The 23,793-nt window shown below is 41.4% G+C and overlaps 1 protein-coding gene across 1 annotated transcript in view; it reads right to left on the reverse strand.

Moving 5' to 3' along the window:
• The window catches only part of ZDHHC2 (zinc finger DHHC-type palmitoyltransferase 2), a 36,526-nt gene extending 20,191 nt beyond the window's left edge, over positions 1–16,335 (reverse strand). Inside the window, exons 1-3 of the mRNA XM_039550538.1 lie at positions 16,151–16,335; positions 5,188–5,214; positions 2,111–2,205 (exon numbers count right to left, since the gene is read on the reverse strand). Of these exons, the coding sequence (XP_039406472.1) occupies positions 2,111–2,205; positions 5,188–5,214; positions 16,151–16,316 (288 nt within the window). The 5' untranslated portion in view covers positions 16,317–16,335. The remainder of the gene's footprint in view (positions 1–2,110; positions 2,206–5,187; positions 5,215–16,150) is intronic.
• Positions 16,336–23,793: the final 7,458 nt, after the last annotated feature.

Genomic DNA, 23,793 nt, shown 5'->3' on the forward strand with positions numbered 1-23,793 from the left:
TACAAAATCACCTTTGAAAAGAAGTCCACATTTGGAAGGAAGAGCTGTCTCTAACCTGCGCCAGAAACAGAAGCCCTCTGCACAGCATTTACGTTTTACAGGAAGGCTAGTCATTACAATAATATTGATTTTTTTTCTAAAAGAAATTGATGCATGTAAAAATAAAAAAGCAGACAGAAACATGCAGTTAGGAGCCTATTCTCGCTTCCACAGAGAAGGCACCACTCCACCCTTCCTGACAAAGCTCAGAGTCTTCCGGCTGAAGCTGGATATTCACTGTTTGGCCTGAGTTTCTCAGGTCACCATTCTTTTTCTCTTGCAAGAACACACTCTTACCAGCATCTGAGTTAATTTATATTGGGATACATATGATTTCTCACTGCAGAAACTTAGTTCAGATTACTTTTATTTTAAACGCTTGTTTGATGTAAACAGAGCTACTGTTCCACCTTTTTTTGCTGTTCCTCAGAGTAGTCCTACATCTAAAACCTTCATTCCTGGGAAACCATTTTCACTCCCATCTTCATGCAGTGCTTGTATAAAGCTGTTACGCACAAGTACAGAATGGCACACTCTACAGTAAAGTCCCTCAAAATCTACTTCACGTGTAAAAGTTTGAAATAAGCTTAAAAAGAAAGCTGTGTGGTTTGCACCAGCTGCAGTATCCATGAAAACAAAATGCAAAAGTTTTAACTGTTTTTCAGTCTTCAAAAGAGTAATTGCTAGTTCAGTACACTTGAACATAGATCTTTTTCTATTTACAGACTTCATCCTATAAAATGGAAGCCAAGCAGTAATTTAACATTACAAAATACCTTAATTAAATTTTTAAAATACTGCTCTAGTAAAATAGGAAAAACACATGGAACAACAAAGATGTCACTCACTGCCAGCAACACTATGTAAATTCAAAGAACACAGGAACACCAGACATTGCTTTCTATTACTCAACTTCAATACTTTTCCTACCCCATTTGAAGTTCTCCAGTAGCATTATATGATGGCTTTGGAACTGTACTATAATCAGCAGGATTTTTCAAAATGCTTCTATTGGCATCAGCCCAATGATTTGAAAGACCTTCTAATTATCACTACAGTCACCATATACATACATACATTTTGCTATGTAATTACCAAATGAATTAGGCTTTTAATTTATTTTGCAGGCTGTAGTAAAGACTGCAGTGTGAACTCCAGTGAAGATGGCAATTAGAGTTTGAATCATCTACTTGCTTTCACAATTACATATCTTAATGGTGAATGAAAACTATTCGGAAAGAACCTCTGCACAACAGACAGCAGAAATCACAAGCTATTCATTTTAGGTTGACATGGTACTCAGAGCAGCTAGAGTTGATTCCATGCCAAGGTAAGTGTTTACTTCATGGGTATTTCCAACTACAGAGCAGCCATAGCATGACTCCTTCTGACCTCAGAGGTTATGTGACACTGCACCTACTGAGGACTCAGGGGTTTCTGTACGAAGACAGAATGGAAGAGGCCAAAAAGTTGTGCTAGCTGTAAACAGCTGCATGGGCAGAATTTCCATCAGGGCCATTGATGGAAAACCTCTGCAGACCTCTTTTTTCATGTGGCTGTTCTTCACTAGCTCCCTTCGTGCTTAGCCAGCTGTGGTTTCCCACCATCAACTTAACTAATGTGCACTCCCACCATCATCCACAAGTCCCTTCATACCAAAACAGATGGGGAAGAAGCTTTAATTCAGAGGACAACAGACAGATGCTGACAGGAAATATAAGTCTTAAACACAGGGAAATAAATTTCTGCCCACACAGAAGTCTGATATTCCCATGGCAAAGATTTAGGCTGCTAGTTCAAATAACTCATGTTTTTCAAGTGGACAGGAATTTTTCTCATTTTAAAATATCTATTAAAAAAACCCTTTAAAACTTAGAGAAAGTGTTATTTTTTTTTTTGTCTTGGTCACTCCACTGATTGCAATCTGATTCCTACTAAGAAGCTGTAACTGCCATGTGTTCTTCTACACAGTGTAAAAACTACATGAGATCAGAGACTAAATTATTCAAACACTACAGAATCAGGCATTTGGCTAAGCTATTTCATAAACAAAAGTTAAGGTTTATCTTACTTCTTTTGAAGGATTCATTGGTAGCGTAAAGATTGTTTTCCAATATGACCAGACGAACAGCATGAAAAATATGTGGTAAGCAACCAGGCACACAACTAAAATCAGAAGGGAACAGAATTAATACAAACAGAGCAGTGATACTGGAGTACTTACAAACAGTGCCTGTAAGCATCACAGATAGTTCTCTAACAGATGTAAATACAGAGGCTCTGGAAAAGCTCTGCAACAAAAATACTGCACTGCAACTTTACATAAGACAAATACAAACTGTGTGGGGAATGTCATGATACAGTCTACATAGACTACAAAAGTTTGAGGAAAATGATTAATAGCCTATTAAAGCCCCATAATTATTTAGCAAACAGTCTCCCTTACACATTTGATAAATCCTAATTAACTGATGCATCTCTGCCTTTTAGCTTTAAAAACCATGCAGGGAGACTGCTAGCCATGCAAACCCCCACTTTGCCTCCCCCCAGCAAAAGCCCCTACCCCCAAAGGAAGTAAAGGCATCTAAACAATGACAAGGGTGAGGGGAGCCTTGGGGTGAACATGCACATGATATCTGAGCAGTAACCATATCCAGTTAATTTGTTTTCCTAGACTTTAGGAGGGAGGCAGTTGGGTCATTTTTAAAACCTGCAGTCCTTTAAATTCAGATGTCCATTCATTACTTTATATTCGTCACAGCCAGTCAACATTTATTCTTGGTTTTTTTTAATATATGAGAACTAACATTTGCCATGCTGAGTTGTTTTACTAGAGTACAGAAGGCAACAGTAACTTTTCCAAAGAGTCTGCCGTAGGTTGATAGGTATTTCCATTTAAAAGCTCTCACTCTAGTGAACAATTCACTACAGTAAATATCATAAACTCATATCCCCTGATTAACTTACTCTCATGACAAGAAAAGAGTGTTCTTTTACAAATTTGTAAGATCATCAAAAAATGTCATAATGGGAAACCTATGTACTTTCATTACACTGTCCAAAATATTGCCCTTGTATGGTTAGCTCCTGGGGTCTTTTTATATATAATATTATTCAGTGCTAGAGAATTCTTTATAACACACGCATGATGATGCACATAAATGCAGAACAGTTGTCCAGTATGTTCTTACTTTTTGCAATTTTGCCTCAAAAGTAATACTGAATAAATATTTTTGGTGTTGAGGTTTGATCATTCAAAAAGCAGCAACGTTGCAAATATTTACTCTTACTCATGAAGCAGTTAAAAATAACAAACAAAAGCTAACAATCTGAGGAGCGACTCTGTACAAAGCTTTTGGAATGATGGGGCAAAGAGTCATATGCCATGTCTATAAATTGAAAGAAAAATCTCATCAGCATAAATAAGTGATAGAACTGGACTCCACACAAAGCACAATACTCTAAATCACCATCTTGTTATTGCACAAGCATCTGGACAGGAACACTCCACACTTTTATCAGAACATTTCTATTAACTCTAAAAAAAACTTGATTTACTCAAACAAAATCAGTATTTTTTCAAACAACAGTGTATTCATGGCATATAGTGAGAGCAAAGTAGGAAAAGTCACCTCAGTTCTGTATATGATGCACTTACTGATCTGTATTAAGTATTTTATTGTTGCAAAAAACCCCAGTAACTGATTGACAAGAAAATTGTTCATATATTAAAAAAACCCCAAAAACTAATGCCTGAAGACATTATCTAAAGTTTTCCCTTTGAAGTCTTAACAAGACTTGAGCTCATCTTGTTTGATCTTGAACCTCAGTTCTGCAGCCTGGCCCAGGTCCTGACTGGTCACTCCTCCCAGGTTATCTACCCACCAGTTTCCCTGCACTGTGATGGAGACCCCGGGCTACCCAGCTGCTCCACTGGGCCTGTGGGTGTTGAAAGTCCAACCTAAGAACTTCGTTTCCCTTGAGACAGTTAAAGAAGAGCTATCTGCTGCTCCCTGGCAGAAATAGTTCTATTTTGCATGTTTTCTGAAAAAAACCCCAAAACTAACCAACTAAAAAAACCATAACTCAACCAAACAAAACAAATCCCAACCCAAATGGTGTATCACTTGCTTGAAGGCAACCCATTTACAGCTAGCTGGCACAGCTACAGTTGCCTGGAAATCTGAGGCAACCTGTAGTACGGCTGAGACCCATTTGTCCAGTTTTCACTCCTGAAAATTCTTAGGGCAGAAGTACAGCCAGGGTAAGTTTCTTATGACTGGCTGAAGTCCACCAAGTGAGTGAAAATAAGGAAATTTAATGTTCCCCAATACATTTTGCTGATAATTTTAAAGTGGTTTGTGAGCAATGCCTATCAACTCACTTTTTTTCCCTCTCACAGACTATGGAGCAGCAAGAAACAAAATTGAAGTCTGCAGATAACACACACTCATATGGGGGATGAGATCACTGAACTGAAGGTTTTCAAGCAGATGTTTCTTAATTGACAAACACGTTTTCTAAGTGAGGGAGTTGCCAATGGTTTAATAAAATCTGCTGGAATTACACAAACATAAAAAGCTCTTCCTCCAGAAGCTTTGCAGCCCCACACTTTACACTTCCATGTTGTGCTGTAGTATTAAAATTGCATCTGGACAATCTAAACATGCTACAGCCTCAGGGAAGGAACTGTAGCGACTGCTAACCAGGCAGTTTTATTATATTCTGACGAGGCTACATATCTGAAGGATTCTGTTTCTTTAAATACATTAAAAAAAAATGCAGGATAAAATCACCTCCCATTTAAGTATGTTGCATCTGCACAAATACACGGCTCATCTCTAGAAGTCCTGCGTTTACAACAGCTTTCTGTATTACGAATAAATCTTTTAAAAACCACAATATAAAGATTGTTTTAGTTGACACATCGGAAAGCCAGTGAGAAGAGTAAAAAAATTCTAATTTTTCTCATCTCTATCTGTAATGGCTAAAGCAGTATTCAGGAATACCAGGATAATAAAAGGAGCTGAGGAACAGAACAAATACAAATCCAACAGCTCTAAGTTAGTGTTTCTCAATTCTACTGGTAAACTACTGTTCTACTCTTATATATGAATTACATCTATAAACATCTAATAAAAATCTTACCTTTTTCTCCAATATTTGTCATTGTCACTGAAAAAAAGAAAAAGGGAATAATAAAAATTAAAGTTTAAATAGAAAATACTGTAACTCAGTATTTAAAATTGTTTTTTCAACCAAAGATGGAAGAGTAGTCATCAAACAATACACGTTTAAGGTCACACACTATCAAGCTTTTATGCTGCCTACATTTATCACAAGAATAGGTACACAATATCAATTGCTTATAAGGTTTTTTGGCTCCTCTTCCCAGGCTCATTTCCTGAGAACTAGGATCTCCATCTATCTGAAGCTGCCAAAGTTTAATCCAAGAAAAGCCATCTCTAAAGAGCAGTTATTTCTTTTAACTGTGGTTGTACAGGTTTCACTCTTTATGTTCTGTTCTTGAAGAGGAGGTATCAGACTCCAGAACTGGTTTTGCCAGCAATACTTGGTGATACCTTAGATTTCCAAAGCATAACATCTGGAAGTAGACTAAAGTTGCATTTCCTTTAAGAAATTGCCTGTTGATTACAAGATTTGGGGATAATAAGAGAATGAGAAAGGGCAAGTATGTCAGGCATGGAGGGGAGCACACAGATCCCTGACTGCATTTTCCACTCTTGGTCACATTATTTAAAAGTAGCCATCCCACAACAGGTATCTCAGAGAGATCAGAAACTCCCAAGTGATCAAAATCTCTTTTCACCCAAACCACTCCACCACAGATTTATCCATCCCAGTTAAGCATTCTACAAGCTGTGATACACTGGTGCCTACAACAGGAGAGTAGATACATAGAACTCTCATCCACTCTTGTTTTCCTAATAAAAATGATTGCACAAGGCTGGTCTTCAAGCAGCAGGCACAAGGTGACTCCTATGGAAAAGCCCAACAGCCATGCCATCTGATTGATGGATTAAATTTAGGCTTGGTGATTGAGTTGAAGTCAGTATTTAAACATCTTCCACATTGCAAGGGTGTACCACAGGACCAGTGCTGCTCAACACCTTAACTAATCCTCTGGAAGAGTGAACACTTATCAAGTTTGCAGGTGACACCACCCTGGGGACAGCAGCTGGTATGTACAGCACTTCCATCCACAGGGATGATGACAGGCTGGGGTAATGAACCAATGGGGCCCTTATGAAATTCAGTGAGGGCAAAGTCCTGCATCCGTAAAGAAGCCACCCCTGCAGTGACACAGCCTGGGGACTGCTGGCCTGGAGCAGCTCTCTGGAAGAAGCCATGGAGTTGCTGGAGGGCAGCAGAAAAGGCCACGAGCCATATGGGCTCCATCAGCAGGGGCATTGCTGGTCAGTCAAGGGAAGGGTTTATCCCCCTCTCAGCAGCATTCATCAGCCCACATCCAGAACACTGCAGAGCTTTGAGCCCCCCAGTACAACAAAGAGACAAGTCCAGCAGGGAGTGATGAAGCTGGCAGGGACTCATCCTCTAAAGAGAGGCTGCACAGCCAGGGCTTGTCAGCCTTGAGAAGACATAGTTTTGGGAGGGCCTCACAGGACCTCTGGGGAGGCACTGAGGAGCTGGGCTCTTCATACTGGTGCAGGGTGGGATGACGAGAGCCAGTAGGTGTAAGTTGAAATGAAAGGATCAGAATCGATACAAGGAAAAACACTTCCACCATGAGAATCATCCACCAGTGGAGGAAGCTGTCCAGACATGTTGCACAGCCTCCACCACTGAAGTTTTTCAAGACTCAAGCCTGGTGTGACCTCACACCTTGCCCTGCTTTGATTAGGAGGTTGGGCTAGATGAGCTGAGGTCCTCTCAAACATGAATTATTCCACAATTCTGTAATTATAAAATACGTCTATTAAAATGGAGGTTTGACTACAGCTCTACCAAAACAAGCACCTACCTCACCTGAGGGAAAACAGTAAGTGTTGGGGAAGATGAAACAGGAAAGCCTTATAAATATGATTGCCTGACAAAAGATTTTGGGAATATGAAAACTACAGGCGACATCGAAATGAAAGCCACTTTTGAAATACCAAGTCTTAGTTACTGAACAACTGGAAAACAATGGTATGGCTGACTGAAGGTAATCCCCTCTTGATTGAACAATACCCTCTGCTTGCAGACAGGTCCAAGGGTCAGAGCAGACCCTACTAGCTCAGCAGAAGGGGTCCAAAGAGTAGTTTTTAGAAGTTAAGATGTAACACTCTATGGTAATATAAGAACTCTTATAGGCTGTATGTAAATGCTATAGGATTTGTATCTTGTATTAGATTGGTTAGTGACAATTAGAATATTCAATACAGAAGATGATTTATTGTATTGTAACCAGGACTTCAGACACTTCCATTCCTTTCCTTACTACTACTTCCACTTCTACTCTTGCTCTTACTCTTACTCTTGCTCTTACACTCTCTCTCTCTCTCTCTCACCCACTTACTCTCTTGCTCTCTTGGGCCTGCTCAGAGCTGAGTCTGGCAGCTCTGAGCAGTGCCCCAATACCCACGCCCTTTGCAATAAACCGACTGTGTCCCAAGACCTGCCTACAGAGATCTCTTCGTTTCCATCCGTCCCGTCAGTAACCTACAAGTAAGCAACCATGTTTATAAAGCTCCTCAAAAAAATCAGAAAGGCACCACAGAAGTTGCATAAGCCACTATAAAGTAAACTATATTATGCCCTCAGTTTTCTGAAATCTTTAGAATTTGATGAGCTGAATATCCATCTAGAATATCCAACTGCTAGAGAAGCGGAGGGAACATATATACACATTTGACTCTGAGGAGCAGACATGCTCCCCTACAGTAATGTACAAGAACTGTAAAATTATAAGAAAATAGTCATCCACCAGGTGATTGTTTACGAAACAAAAGACATCTTCAGAGCTGATGTGTAATTTAAAAGTGACGGAGTTCTCAGATTAAGACAAATTAGCTACTATTCATATTCTGATTTTCTTTCTCCACTTGGAATGGTCAGCAAAGTGTGCAGAAGTTTTGCCAGTCTTCTTGAAATAACTACTCTCTGCTAATTAAAAAGTCACAGCCAAACATATATTGCAGAATCACCAGTTTCAAAACAAAATCTACTTCACCAGCTTTCACAAAGATTTGTGGTATTTTTCTCTCCTTACAAGGAAATGGCATAGAACATTGCTGTGAAAGCAATTGTAATCTTTTTTTCTACCCCTTATCTTTGGATAAAATGCATTTACTAATGTGTCTGACACTTCTAAATTTTCCACAATGCCTATAACTAAAGGACAGACAAATCCAAATGTAGTAATTTCTACCAGACAGCAAACCTAAAGCTTTTCAAAATTTCTGTCCACCTCCAGAAAGAAATGCACTCCTCAGAGTCTACATCTGCTCAGAGGACTGTCTTCTCAGCTTTTCCAGTATCTAGCTTGGGAGTCAAATGCTCCTGACAGTCAGGACCACGAAGGCTAAAGCACAAGTGCCCAGAGATGTCCAGTTAATCCCAGGAGGGTGAGAACGTGTTTTTGGGGTTTTATTATATATATCTTGTCATTTTAATTTCTTTTACCAAGGAATATAGACCAAAAGTTATTTCATACACTCCTGAGTTGCAACCACTGTAAGAGACTAAAGCAGAGGGAGGTGGGCAAGGCTGAAAAGAGATGCCAGTACTTTCAATTTTACCATCATTTTTCTTCACACATATTGCAACTGGTGTTTACAAGGAGCCTGGCTGCGCTGCCCAGCAAGCACTCCTGCACACAGTGACACAAAGGAACATGCAAGATATCCAATAAACCTCATGAAGTGAAGTACCAGTCCTTCTGCTTACACCTTTTTAAATCACCTCTGACAAAGGCTCCCTGGAGGAGGTATAGTGTGTGGGAAAGTAATGGACAAGCATCTACAATACAACAGCACCAGAGAGGAAATGAAGGTGTGGGGGGCTTTTTTGGTTGGTTGGGATTTTTTTTTGTTTGGTTGCTGTCCTTTTTTTTTTTTTTTTTGGGGGGGGGGTGGGGGAACTGTTTTGTTTTGCACCAACGTGGCAGAACTGACCAACAGGAAAAAAAATGGCTCTTACAAATCAAACTCTCTCTTAGATTTCTCCTAAAGATTTATACTTTCTCTATTTGTTGAATGGCCACAATACAAAGACTTCTTAAGGTAACTACAAGACATTTACCCTAAGATCACACTAAAATCATATTATTTAAGAGAATGGAAAATAATTTTCTAATATGAAAAAACCCTCTAATTTTTGATTTGAGCAAGGAAATGTTTGCTATTTTCCCTGCCTTCTGAATAGCACATGATATGTTTATTTAAACCAAATTTTTTATTTTTCAGTAGATTCAGTGATACAACTTTACTATATTATTCAATAGTACTTGATCTGTGCCAAGCTTAGAGGGCATGTATTAATTCTGCCCCTAAACTGTGATGAATTAAAAGACTATCATCTTTTCTGAATAATTTTTATCAGTATTTCTGGCAGTTTTCTCATTTCTCTTTCAAGGGGTTACACTCACTGTGGTGAAAACTAGGTCAGACTGTGTGTTCTGTCATTAATAAATATCAGCTGAAATGCTGCAAATACACTTACTGATAGTCAAATAGCACAGAAATAATAAGGGCAAAAAGCATTTATGTCTATGATGACTAAAATAAACACAAAGGACATGGCAATCCCAACTGCTAAGCAATTTCTGGGAGCAAATGGTAAATCCCTTTGGGACCAAAATGGAATGATATTCCCGTACATTCAGAGATTGAAATAATTATAAAAACATGACCAGTCTTCAGGAAATCATTAAAAAGTTACAGCTTTGTTTGCCTGAGATACTGCAGGGGCCAATTTCATTAAGAGTCACCCTTCCACTGCTAAAGCATCAGGATGCCATTTACAGTTCAGTACTAGCAGACTGTCACATCATTAGAGCCTCTCTGGCTCATTACACAGCTTGCAGATGGTGCTCATCAGAATTAGGGACCAGGCTGGGACACACGCAGGGTTTCAGCCAATGTAGATGCCAATTTCCTGAGCCAGAAACATTGCTCCCTGCTTGCCCCAAGCCACAGGCAGCCACAAACAAGAACAGCACATTCAATAGTCAATGCCACTAAGCAGCCTGCTATGCAGAGAACAACTGCAATGATGACAGAATGCTATGTTTCAAAAGATCGTAAAAAGTCCAGGATGGTTTCCATCACCAAATTAGTTTGCTAGGAAGACAAGCTGCATCACTAGGCACCTTGCACACTGGGTCAGACCAAGTGGATTTCCCACTTCTTCAACTTCCACTCATTTTCTCTAGAAATCCTTATTCTCACTCACCCATGTAAAAACTAGGTAGACATCCATCTCCACATAGTTAAGACACATGATAAGACACATTGCTATCACAAACCCTAAAAGATTTTGAAAGATAAAATTCCTATCAAAATGTGCATTGGTTTTGTAAGGTTACATTTTGCTTGACTTCTAAACCCAAGGCTTCTGAACTGTAAACGTAATGGCTAGATTTACAAAAAAGGAAAAAAAAAAGAAAATGGAAGAAAACAATTAATTTTTTAAAGCTGTGATGAAAGTGGATATACAAACTTTTGCTTTCATATTTTATGTATATTTTTAAAATATTTAAATCTTTGGAATGGGAAAGCAAGATACATCTGATTCAGAGACACTGCAGCCACATCTATAAATAGCTGGTTCTCTCAAACTTTGATGAAGTTTAACATCTTGGATCTGATTCACAAAACTAAGTACATATTTTATCTTCATAGTATATTTGAAGCTGTAAAACACGGATCTATAGATGCAGTTTAACCCAGCTCTGTGCACACATAAAAGTGTTTTATAGTTGTGACAAGTGTTCTGTCACTGCCTGCAATAGTCCTTTAGTAAAAGTATCAGTGCTTGCAATAAAATCCTACCTCTCTGCTAGACAGAGCAGTGATTTGCATTGATTCAGAGTGACAAGGTGCCACCAGTGCTTTGCTTCAGAACAAAAGTAATGGAAATATTTCTGGGATATTTAACGTTAGCATAGGTAGTCATCAATTACCCGCTACATTTGCATTTGATGGTATTTGCAAATGTTTCAGAAGATTCATTTTAACCCTGTGCCCATCAAAGTGCATCACTGTCCACCTGCCGAGCAGGAAGTTGCTATTTGGATCCTTTGTAGATAAGGTCACAAAACCACTGCTTTTGTATAGGGTATGACCAAGAATTTACTTAAACTTTCTTCTTTACAAACTTCCCATTTACCTTCCAAGTCACATAGACAGACTGAAGAATGAAAACTCCTTCTACCAAAGTTGTAGAGCCAGACACTTTTCAGCAAAGAGTACACCCTGACAAGAACATCTCCTAAAGTTGTGTATCAAGCAGTGTTAAACCTTTACCTGAAAACATAATCTTGTCTAGTATCTGTATCTTCACCACAGACCTTACGTTTTCAACTTCAAGTCACGGTTTAATTTCAAGGCACAAATCCTACACGTATACACTGGGCACTACATGGAGAGATAACCAGCCATGCTTAACACAGACTTCAACTCTGTTTCAGAATTGTAGAATGGCAGCTGCCTCTGGAAGTCTGAGAAAGCATTTGAACGAAATTTGGGAAATGCACAGGAGCACTGCTGGCTATAATTCAGAAGCCAATTCTACTTCAGTCACCAGTTTTGAAACTTTTCTAAAAGTAACCATAGATCTCAGAAGAGGGGAAAAAAAAAAAAAAGGCAGTATTTCCAAAATATGAAATAAAAATGCAAACTTTCTTTGACCAAAGTACTTTTGTACCTTAGCAACTAATGTGCAGACAGGGTATTTAACCAGTATTTGACAACAGCCAACTGCAATGTTACAATGTACTTGTATTTCTATAGCCAAACCTAAACTCTAGATGGTTACAAGACATAAACTGCAAGTACCATAAATCCTGTAATCCATCTGGAGAACATACTGAGCAAAGAGCTCAAATCCAGATGACCAAATCCTGGGTCAAACTCCTTATTTCTAGTTTCCCTGCCCCCCCCCCCCCCCCCATCAGCTGCTATCGCCGTACTTTCTGCCACTTCTGATGCCCTGATGACACTATGCCAAGCCTACAGGGCATGTATTAATTCTGCCTCTAAACTGTGATGAATTAAGCAGCTTTATATTCTGTTATAATTCCAGTCCACTGATGGTTCACAGGGTCAAAAACCTCAATTCAGCACTAATCAATCTGATCTTCCAGCAAAAATCTTTCATGATCATTAACATCTTTAGCAACTGGATGTCATTCCATGCTGTCTGTTCCATTCTGAATGTAGCTGTGGAGAGATACCAGTCACACATTCTACAAAAAATACCAAAGATGTGACTTATGAGCATTCCTGACAGTACTCTGAATGTCATCTTGTACCCCCTCTTCAGCTATGCTGAAGTAATTTATTCTTTTCCAAATCAGGCAAATCACTCACCAGGTGGCAATATTTCCTCCCTTTCCCTTCACTGGAGTAGTCACAAAATGCTTATTGCTCATTTGTTCCACAGTAAATCTATTTTCCTTCTTCAAAATTACAAATTCAAGCTGCATTTTCTGACAGGATTCCCTCAGCAAGAGCACTATCCTTTGAATTAAAATTAGTGACATATAAAAATGGATCAAAACTGAACATAAACATCCATTTTCTATTGGATACAGGATATCTACAGGATAACCCTTTCATCAGCTAAGCTGTTATTTTTACTAAAAACATCTGTCACAACACTGTCAAATTTTTACGTTTTCTTTCTGATATGCACCTCCAAATCATGAACTGGTAGGAAAACAAAACAAAACAAAAGGATTTCAGTATCCATATTTGTCAAGAACATTTCTGACAAACAGCTGTCAGAAACTGCAAGTAACTACTGGTTCTGCCTTACCTAAATCATGGAGTGGATAACTCCTCCAAGCTCCTTATGGTTCTGCTAACCTGAATTAGAGAGGTAACTAAGAAGGGAAATATAAGAATAATTTTTTTTCTTTGCATATGAAGTATGCAAAGATTTTAATAAACACTGAATGTTCGTTTTCAGGTTTTCATAAACACTGAATCCAATGTGTATTTTCTAAGTATAGACACATGGATACAGGTGCTGGGGTAAAGTATTTCATTTGTACTTCATGCTACTGTTGTTCCGTGTGTCTTAGATTGAAATTTCAGTAGCTTGAGCTATCAAAGTTCACTGTACTCACTGTGTGTCACCTGGATTTCCCCATCTTTTTAGAGAAAGGGCAACAAATCTGTACCCCTCAGGTTCTCACGAACACACTCAAGTTTTTAAGGGAGGGAATACTTAAAGGCCCAATAATTTTAAACAAGAAGGAAGCTATTCAGAAAAAAGAAGTACTACTGCTAGACAGGGGGTGTGAGATGACGATACTGGCCAAATCAAGAGAATGGCACTGGACTAGGGCTAAGCAATTTTTAGTTGGGTGTTTTAAGACCAACTCAAATACACATTTAATTCCAGTATTCATTCTATATCCAGCAGAAAGAACTGTTTGCTAGCGTTCAACACCTTTCCCCTTGTTAAAGGCTAAAGCTGCATGAGCACTTACCTGAATCCCCGAATAAAAGAGACAGAACTCTAGACATGGCAATACTAGCGTTAAAAACAGTGCATTCATTTTTCTGTTTCTAAAACCATTTTTTGTTTCTAAAATGCTACTCAATACTGTAACTACTCAGCTTTCGGTATATAAGGAATCAGCTTAGTAGATTTCTTTAAAAAAAAAAAATTGTCTCTCCTATAATGCTCAGACGAAATCACAAAAAAAAACCCCCAGCAAATAAAGCCCAACAAAAAAAACCCCACAAACCCATTCAAAATACTATGTGAAACACTTTCTCATTACTAGAAGCTCAAATAGACCACTTACATTACAACAGTGCAAAGTCCTTGCTAAGTCCTATTGCACAATGGTTAACACTGTTCCCTGTATGTTGTCAGCCTCAATGACAGAAAGCTGCAGAAGAAACCCCGGCTATATACGTCCTCTTTAGCATTCAGTGCTGCAGGAATAAAAGATGCACTGAATAGACAGGCTGGCTTCAAAGCAATGAAATGCTAACAGTCTATTCCTGCCGTTGGCTTTCATTCCCAGAGTTGTTAGTTATTCCTTCTGTTGTTTACACTAAATATTCATTAGTAAGACAAGACATAAGCTTATTGTATTTTAGTATGCCAAAAATGAGGGAAAACACCCAGATATAGATAAAAGATGGAATTAGTGGACGTCGTGGATGACTATTATGCTGAATTTAAAAACTGGTGAGCCAGCTCCCACTGGAAGGTGTGGGGGTGGGTGGGAAACAAAACAAACAAATAAAAACATCACCCTTGAAATTCCGTAGAAAGGAATTCAGTAAAAGATGCTTTAGCTGAGCCCTAGGATTCCACTTCCTCCCCCTCCCATTGCAGGCCTTTTGCTTTGAGGGGTTCTTAAGGAACACTGAACCCCAGTTTATAGTTCGAAGCAAGTTTCAAGCATGTCATTTCCTTAAGAGGTACCTGCTTTCTGGTAAGCTAAAATCCCATCTTCCTCTGTTATACAGTTATGCAGAATTATATAGTCGATCACTGAAAGAGTAGGGCTCAAAACAAGCCTACTGTACCTACCACAAGGCTGCATACATTAGGCCATTAACTACAGAGTGGCTTTTCCCTGGAACATCCCTGCCCTCCTCGTGTCAGCTTACAGCTCTCCTTTCCAGGCTTGCTCAGTCAACTCCCAGAACCCTGCAGATAATTTACTTCCTTGTGCTGGAGGCAGACACTTCATTCCTCCTCACATGAGGGCACAGCCACTTCACTGAAGAGTGATGTTTAAAACTAACAGATCTGAATGCTGTTAGTGAGGAAAAGAAAAATGCAAAAAGCCTAACCTCCAGTACAGGAACTACACCAAGTCTTGACACTGCCCTCAAAAAACAGAGGAGGTAGGCTTGGCAATCACTTTTTGCTTAATTTCTCAACTATTCAGCCAAGCACCTGTAGGACAAAAATCCTATCAGTTTTCTGTATACAATTTTAAAAAAATCAAAAATAAGGTACTAGACTGCTGAGATTTTCACCGTGAACAGCTGAAGACTAAGTACAGCTAACTTATATTCCTCTGCGCCTTATTATGACATTGTTACAGAAACATCAGTATGCCACACATTAGCCTCTAAAATTCAGATTCAATGGTTTTATACAAAATACACCGTAACAGAAACCAAAATCAGGAAAAAACCCTCCAAATCAAGAGAGGCTGATGAGCTGGTCGTTTAATAAATCCTTCTGGCTCGGCTACTCTAATTCACACAACGACTCATATCACACCCAGTCTCCGGTATGTGATGAACGATCCGCCTGACGCTAAGGATCAGGTGCCAAGGTGAGCGGTCAGGATGATTCCAGTGTAATGCAGGCTGCCGATGACAAAGAAGAGATCAAGAAGTTGTGACAGCCGGGCATTTTCTAGACGACTGAAGAGTGGCACAGCGAGACTCGCGGATTTCCTGCTACCTATTCCTGCTTCCACTCGGCCCCCAAACAGCTCTGAACGTGTGTGTGTGTGTGCGCTCAGCCCCCTGCACGCTCGGTCCCGCTTCCAGTGTCCGGGGCTGGGACCGGCCACACTCTGCGCACTCCACGGAGGGAAACTCACGCCTCTGAAAAACCCTGTGCGCCCGGCTCCCTCCTCGCGTGGAAGTGGAAACCAGGCGTCCCCGTTTTGCGGGGGAGATCCGGTACCGCGGATGTCCCTCGCCCGCCCAGGGGGCCGGGGCGCGGAGGGGCCCGGTCCAGCCCAGCCCAGCCCAGCCCCGGCCCCGGTCCGGGCGTGGCGACGGCGGCAGCAGCAGAGCCGGGGGCGGCCCCGGCGCCGACAAACAACAGAGCCGCCCGTGCCCGTGCCCGTGCCCGTGCCCGTCCCGCCCGGCTGCGCTCCCCCGGCAGGAGCGCGGCGCCCACCCGCGTCCCCCGCCGCCGCGGCAGCACTCACGCAGGCAGAGCTGGGTGACATAGGCGTAGTAGGACCAGCAGAGGATGCTGGAGATGAAGAGCACCGGCACCCAGTAGAGCAGCCGCTGGCAGCGCCGCCGCACGCCACCCCAAGCGCCCGGCGCCCCGGCTGCCGGCGGCGGTGCCGCCATCTTCCCGCACCGCATCCCGGCCGCCCGCTCCGGGGGCCCGGGCCCCGGCCGCGCTCCCCGCCGGAGCCCGCCTCGGCCCCACCCTCCCGGCACGGCCGCTCCTCCCACCGCCCGCCCGCCGCTCCCCCCGGACTGGGCAGGGCAGGGCGGTGGGGGAAGAGGCGTCCGAGAGCCCCTAGCGTCTTCTCGGGGACCCGCCGGCTCTGCCGGGCGCGGGGCACGGCCGCGAAGTTCGGGGCCGAGCGGCGGAGCGGCCCCTGTGGCGCAAGTCGCGGCTCCGGCCTCGGGCGGCCGCCACGTGCCGGGGCGCTGGGGCGGGGAGCGCCCGGTGCTCGACGCTGCATCCCCGGCTCACCCGCCTCTGAAACGGCGGTGGCGACGCTTAACACCGCCCTGCAAGTGCTTTAAAACACCCAGTGACAAAAAGCGCTGCCTCGTTTGCAAATAAGGTTCGGAGTACCATGAACCACAAGTGTTGCGGGCGGCGGTGCCTTGGCGGGCAAGAGGCGGTGGGAGGCCACGGTGGCCAGGCGTGGCTGGCTTGGGGCTTTTGGTGGCCGTTCGTGCAGGGGAAGGTGGCAGAGGGTTATGCTGACTCACCCTTCCCCGAAAGGCTTTACGTTATAGTCATCATAACGAAACGCTTGTGAAGATCACAGTAAACCCAGCCTGCGTTACAGTATGTGCACCCAAATCGTTGCTGAATTACCATTGCGAAATCGGAAATGTCGAGCACGGCCTGTAGTATTTCTGCAATCTGCTAGAATCTCTCAGAGCATCGGTGGTGCAGTAGGTGGGAAGGAGCTGGTTGATTAAAATGGGTTTGGACTTTGAAATAAACCTTGTCTAATATCTCACGCAGGAGAGTAGGCATGAAGATAAGTAATCACTACCTGGAAGGCATACAACTGGCATTGATTGAGAAAAAGGCTGCAAGAGAGGAAAATAATATTGGAGAAAAGGCAGAACCAATAGCAGGTGTGCTGGCAGGTTCCAGAGTAGGAAATGGAGTAGCTATAGTATGTTTGTTGAAGAGACACAAAAAAAGAAGTTGACCATATGGCTGCAGTGTTTTTATGTGATGCAAAATCACGCACCCCTTTTTTTGTAAGATCAAGCTGTGACCAACACAGGATGATGTATCAAGAGGAATAAGATACATCCCATGGCAGTAAATCGTCTTTGCCTATTCAGGAAAAAGACTCATATGTCATTCTGAAGGGCTCAGCAAAACCATCTCCTCAATGTATGGTTATTACAGTAGAGAAATGAATGAAATATGCCCCCAAAGGATTGGAACATAGTAATTTCAGAAAAGATTCTGCATAATGGGGAATTATGTATTATACTTTAAAAGGTAAAGATACAGTGAACGGTGCTGAAAAACTAGATTTGATATTCCTGCGTACTGTATTTCTCAAAACAAGAGTAAAGGGACTGAAACCAACATGATGTAGACAATAAAAGCATTTTATTTTACCTTAATTAATTGTGGAAGTCATTGCTGAGGCCAGCATTTTAATAGAACATTTAAAGGATTTGACTTTACTATGTTTTAATGAAAACATCTGTGATTATTCAACACAGATTTTAAAAGCATAAGGAATAAAATTACCACTGCCTGAAGGTATATAAATAAACTGCTCTACAGGCAAAAGTTAAAAGAAATGAAGGCAATTTCATTCATTTGATGGTTTTTCACACTTATTTGGAAATATGTGACAGTGACCTCTCTCAGGTACCAAGGACAGTGTATCTATTGTGTTCTGTGTTTCCAGGGAGACATGTTTGTACCATGAGAAATTTGCAACTGCATGCTGTGTATGTATGGATGAAGTAAGTTTTGCATCCTCTTAGGGTCTATGAAAAGATTTCTCCTGTAAACCATTTTAAAATGCTCTGTGTGAGACGGGGCTTATTAACAACACATGCCAGGGAAAACTTTGTAATATAGTAATTTATTCTTTGGAATCATAGTTATTATAAAATATTATGCATATAGAGAGGTGGCAGTTTGCCAGGTGTGGGAATAAAAAGATGATGTATTACGAAGACCTTAAATTTTATCCTACAATTTCTGTTCAGAAGCTTTTCATTATCCCTTCATGAAAGTGGGCTTTCTACCTTTTTCCATGGTCACTACCACCCTCTGCTCACTGCTCAGCTTTCACAGTAATCAGAATTCTCTTATTTCATAAGCTAGTAATTACATGAATAATTACTGTAATGCATGCTTTACTGTAGCTCCAAAATCATGGTCATTCTGGTTCAAAATTAGTGAAATAAACAGGCAAACTTCACTTTAATTTAGATGGAACAAAAAAGCTTGCCCTGACTAACACTCTCAATTACCTTGGAGCATCCTTTGGTCAGAGAACTGTAAAGAATCCCTCTCTCCTGTCCTTGTGTCTTCTCCCCATGGACATGGGCTCTCTAGCTCTCCTTCATGTCCAGTTATTTTCTATTTCTTCCATGACTCTCATCACTCTCCAGCTGGGTCACAAGAGACCCTTTCTTCTGTGCCTTTCCTCCTCTTCTTCCCTCTGTGGTATGACCTGCAGAAATTTTAGGTAGCAGCAGAAAAACTCAAGAGCAAGCATATTCAAAGGAGCATTGTGTTATGGCAGAAGTAAATCCTGGGATAACCTAAACCATTAGGTATTAATGGACAGGTTTCCCAAATCAGTGTACTTGGGCTGTCTCTCGACAGTGAGAGAGATTACTTGGGGCACAGTTTATTGCTGTTTGTATGAAATGTTCATAAGAAAAAGATAGAGGAAATGAAGGTAATTTTCTCACCAGGAGCTGGGCTGAAGGAAGGTGGGGTTTGAGGAGGCAGCTTGAGTGTTTGGCAAATTGAAACGAAACATTCTTGTCATAAGCGGTACCACTTAGGCTTTCCCCTCAGGCAAGGTATATGCAAGTTATTGCTGGTAGATTTTTAAAAATGTGTCTGTCCTGGCATACATTTGGGTATTTCTAACATGACCACTTCTGACTATTCTCTGTACCCAGTTGTGCAAAGGGATGTTAAAGGGAGGGGTTGCCACCCATAGCTCTGGGGCTGGGCATCCTCCTCCCTGCTGGAGCCCAGCATGGGGACCTGGTGTCTCTGTCCCAGGCAGGTGAAGGTGGCTGCTGCTTTCCTGCTCAACCAGCAGCAACTTCAGCAGCACCTCTGCACAGGGCTCACACAAGTAGCAACAGCCAAGTCCCTTTCTCCTCTTTGGCTGACAGGGCTGAGGGTCACTAGTGAAAACACATGCACCTCTCTCCCCTCTACCCTCACGAGCACATGCATTGTTGCAGATCCCCAAGTACAGGTGTGGCTTCCCTGGTTGTCTGATACCCCTGCAGATCCCAGACCTTCTTACCTGCTCCATGGTCCCCAAATCACCAGCTGTCCAGCTTGGTGCTCATTGCATTTTGACAAGGTTCTTGTGCAGCTGGTCTTCTGAAACAAGCATCCTCCCGCTCCACGTATCCTTGCCAAGCACTCTGGCTGACTGGGGCTGTCCCTGCTGTTGCCTCTGTGAGTGTTCTTCGGGTGCATTGTACAACATCTATATGTCTGGCTTCCTCCCTTTGTCGTCCCACTTGGTCCTTCATCAGATTACATTAACAAAGCAGGCGCTCTTTCCTTCCACATGCTCTGACAGGTAGGTTCCAGCTGCGTTCAGATACAGAATGGGGAGTGGAAACCGTGCCTCTTTCTGAAGGGAGGCATCGTGACACCCTTAGCATGCAGTCCTAATTAAAAACTACTCCTTTGCAAGTCTAGGGGGGTCTGCTCTTCTCTGCAAACAATCTGATACGGTGGAATACTTCCTCCCCCACTACGTCCCATGTATCCAGTGGAGCGGCAAGAGGAGGAGGGAGGGTAGGACAGGAAAACACGTATTTGCTTTCACACAAGTGCAATACACAGAGCAGCAGCTAGAAGCAGGAAGACACTCAGGCAGACTGACAGGCACACAGCACTCATTAGGTGAACCAGCCAGCTCTGCAGGGATGCTCTTGGGCCTTCCTGACAGTGACTGTGCTGCTTGCTTCTCTCCAGAATGTTTGGGTGTTGGACCACACTTACCACACACAGGAAAAGAAATCTCTCTGCAACATCTCTGGAATATCACCTAGAAAATGTATGTTGCATCCCAGCTGGAGTTAGGGACCATCTGTGTGTAATTCGTGGCTCCCAGCTACATGAAAATAAGTAGTTAAGTAGCCTTCCTAGTCTCATAGCTGTTAAATGCATTTTAATTGAAGGGCTGGCCCAGATGTATTCAACTTGTTGCTCTCCCTCTCATCCTGGCTCGGTACTTAATTATTTGCAACTGTTTGGATACCCAAACCTAACTGTTGTCATTTGATGTTTTTTCTTTAATTTTTGTGGCAATTTGCCTGGTTCTCCACAGGAGGCACATTTAACTCTTCTCCAATTCCTTCCTCAAATTTCTTGATTCCTACCTCTGTATTGATACAATACTGTATTTGTCAGAGTCTGCCTTCAAGGAAGTTTTTTCAAACCTTATTTGGGCTTATTATCCACCCACTCTTCTGTCCCTTTCAGCAGTAATTTTTTCCTGGCATTGTTTTTTTCCCAGATGCATTCATCTGGGAATTTTCATTCTCTTGCTGCTTTTCCCTTTGTCACATAAGGTGGGAAACATGGGAAAAAGCTAAACCAGTTCCAATCAGTACTAGTTCTTGTGCAATGGAGATCTGTACAGTGCCCTAAGGTGGGAAACATGGGAAAAAGCTAAACCAGTTCCAATCAGCACTAGTTCTTGTGCAATGGAGATCTGTACAGTGCCCTAAGGTGGGAAACATGGGAAAAAGCTAAACCAGTTCCAATCAGTACTAGTTCTTGTGCAATGGAGATCTGTACAGTGCCCTAAGGCAAGTCTCTGCTTAGGCAAAAATCAAAACCCCTGCAGTAGAAAACCCTTCAAGAGCTGTATGTGAGAAACCTTATTCCATGCTGTGTGCACCGTTCCAGTGCTTTCTGCCCTTTGGAGTAGAAGTTACATGATTTAATGATTGATTCCAAAAGCAGACATCTAAATTTAAAATGATCAATCTGATAACTTCCCCCCCCAGATGGCGTAATTTAAACTTACTTTTACAGCTAATGCCCTGAAATGCCTTGACAGACTTGAGCCACTCCATGCCTTGGTTATACATCTAGGTTTGGCAGTTGTCCAGGGATGAAATACCTGCTTATGTTAGTGCTTTTTGTTGCTGGGGATCCTCATAGTATGTCTGCACAAAATGTAGCAACAGCCACATTTTCTTTCTTTCCACTTCCCATGGAAATGTTTTAACTGCCACTCTGTAAGCCAGTTTTGGTAATTTGTCCTCTGTCTTCATGAAATGATACAAAAAGGCCGCAGGGTTCACAGCACCACAGAAAGTAAATGCTTCAGCAGGCTCTTAGGGCGTCTGCCCAAAACAGCACAGATATGGATACAAAAATGCTGCTAGCAAGGATTTTCTTGCTATTTTCTAAGTCCGTGAGAGACTTTTCTCTCTCACAGAAGAGGTAGCAGAGTTATGTAAACAATGAAACAGCTGCAGCCTTTAAAAGTCTTGTTTATGGTATAGTAGAAAAATATTTTGACAATGGATGTTTTAGGATTTTAGCCAATCACCCCCAAGGGGTGGCTGGTCCTTTGTCCAATTAGACTATGAAGAAAAAAGTCTATAAAAGAGTTTGTAAAATAATTAAATCAATCTTGCTGCACAATTCCTGTCTGCTGGATCTTCTCTCCTCCTCCTCCCTACGGCTGCGGGACATGGTGATAGGGCCTAGGACTGTGGTAATACACAGACTTCTGGATTCCAGTCTCTGCTCCTTATACTGGGTTTTGTCAGATGGTTTCCAAGTGCAAGGGCATTTTTTGTAAAGCCTAGGTAACTAACTTCAGACTCAGTATTTTATTGCAGAGATTTGAATAACTGAAAGTTTATTTTTACAGGGTCGTACTCTTTCGAATCTAGGTTGTAGCTTCTGAATAGGGTTAGAGTTAAAAAATCCCAGGTGTAATATATTGCTTTTTCTATGAATATTTATATGTACAAAATTATGTATTTTAATAAAAAAATTTCAGGTGGGTACTAGTATTTTTATGTAATGCTACTACCTAATTATAATATTCATCTGTGGGAGGAATTTGTAAGTCAAACTAGTGGTGAAAATTAACATTACCCATTCAAGATTAAAGCACATCCTCATGTATTAAATTGTATGTGTAAGAAAAAAAATGCAATATATCCAAGGGCACTATCTGCTGACAGGTTCAGGGTGCCAAATGCCTTCATGGATTCTCAGATATAGGGAAAAATATTGTACATTCAGACCTCACACAAATTAGAAAATATTCATATAAATTTTGGCTTGATTTTAAGGGGATTTCAAACTTGGTATTGCTACAAATTAGTTCCAGATTCACTTTTTGAACAATGAGTTTTTGGTCTGATTCTTTTCCTTCTGCAAGTATTAGTCTACAGTTCTTTTACTAGAAACTGTCTTGAAAATATCCTCAGTGGGACAAGAGAGCAAGGCACATCATTAGGTAATGATCATTGTATCACACTGTCAAATCAAAATGAAAAATTTCTGTATAATTTTTTCCCCTTTATTTCAATGCATTTGTATCCTGATATTTAGGTGGAGAAGAAGAGATCAAATAACTACAGAAACCAGGCAGTGTGACTAACAAAATGCTGAAAGTCGCTGTTCAGTAGTTTTTTTTTCCTTCAGGTTGATAACGTTCTATGTCATACAAAGCAAGAATCTACAGTGGAAGGAGTTTGTATCCACTTACTGCTAAAATGTGCAAGGAGGGAAACTGCCACTGTGATCTTAAACATCAGCAGATTATCAGGGAGCAGCCTGCTCTCCAGGACATTCTACCAGGAACTAGGAGCTCATCACAGCTCAGACAAAAGTTGGTTAGTATCACAAGGCTACCCAAAGCTGAAGGTTTGCTAGTTCCCATTTTATCCCAGCTGGTCTAGGCATCTGTGGGCAGTTCCTAAGCATCCTCTGAATATTTACTTTTATCATTACAGTTTTCCCAACTTACAGAGGAGAACAAGAGCTGGTTTTAAGCAAAGCCTAAATTTATGCAACTTTTTACATAATGTAGTTGCAGCATACCCATTTTCTGTGCTGCCAGGAATTTTGCAGATTTTGAACAAGGTTTTATTGAGCCCAGTGACTGCTGCTTATCCGAGGGGTGCCTCTACAGCAGATGGCATGTGCCATTACCCTGCCTTGTTTTCACCTGTCCTTGCATTTTCAGGTCTTTTATGCAGAATTCTGTGGCTGAAAAGCAAAGGTATCTAAAGAGATGACTAAAAGAAGGAAACAAGTCTATTTTTTTGTGATGGTGAGATGCTCTAATTCAAAGTGCTTATACATTCATGTTACCAAAAAAAAAAAATTATTATGACAAAAGAATCTTAATTATATACACTGCAAAGAATA

Source organism: Corvus cornix, chromosome 4 (assembly GCF_000738735.6).
Source record: "Corvus cornix cornix isolate S_Up_H32 chromosome 4, ASM73873v5, whole genome shotgun sequence".
Lineage (NCBI taxonomy): Eukaryota > Metazoa > Chordata > Aves > Passeriformes > Corvidae > Corvus > Corvus cornix.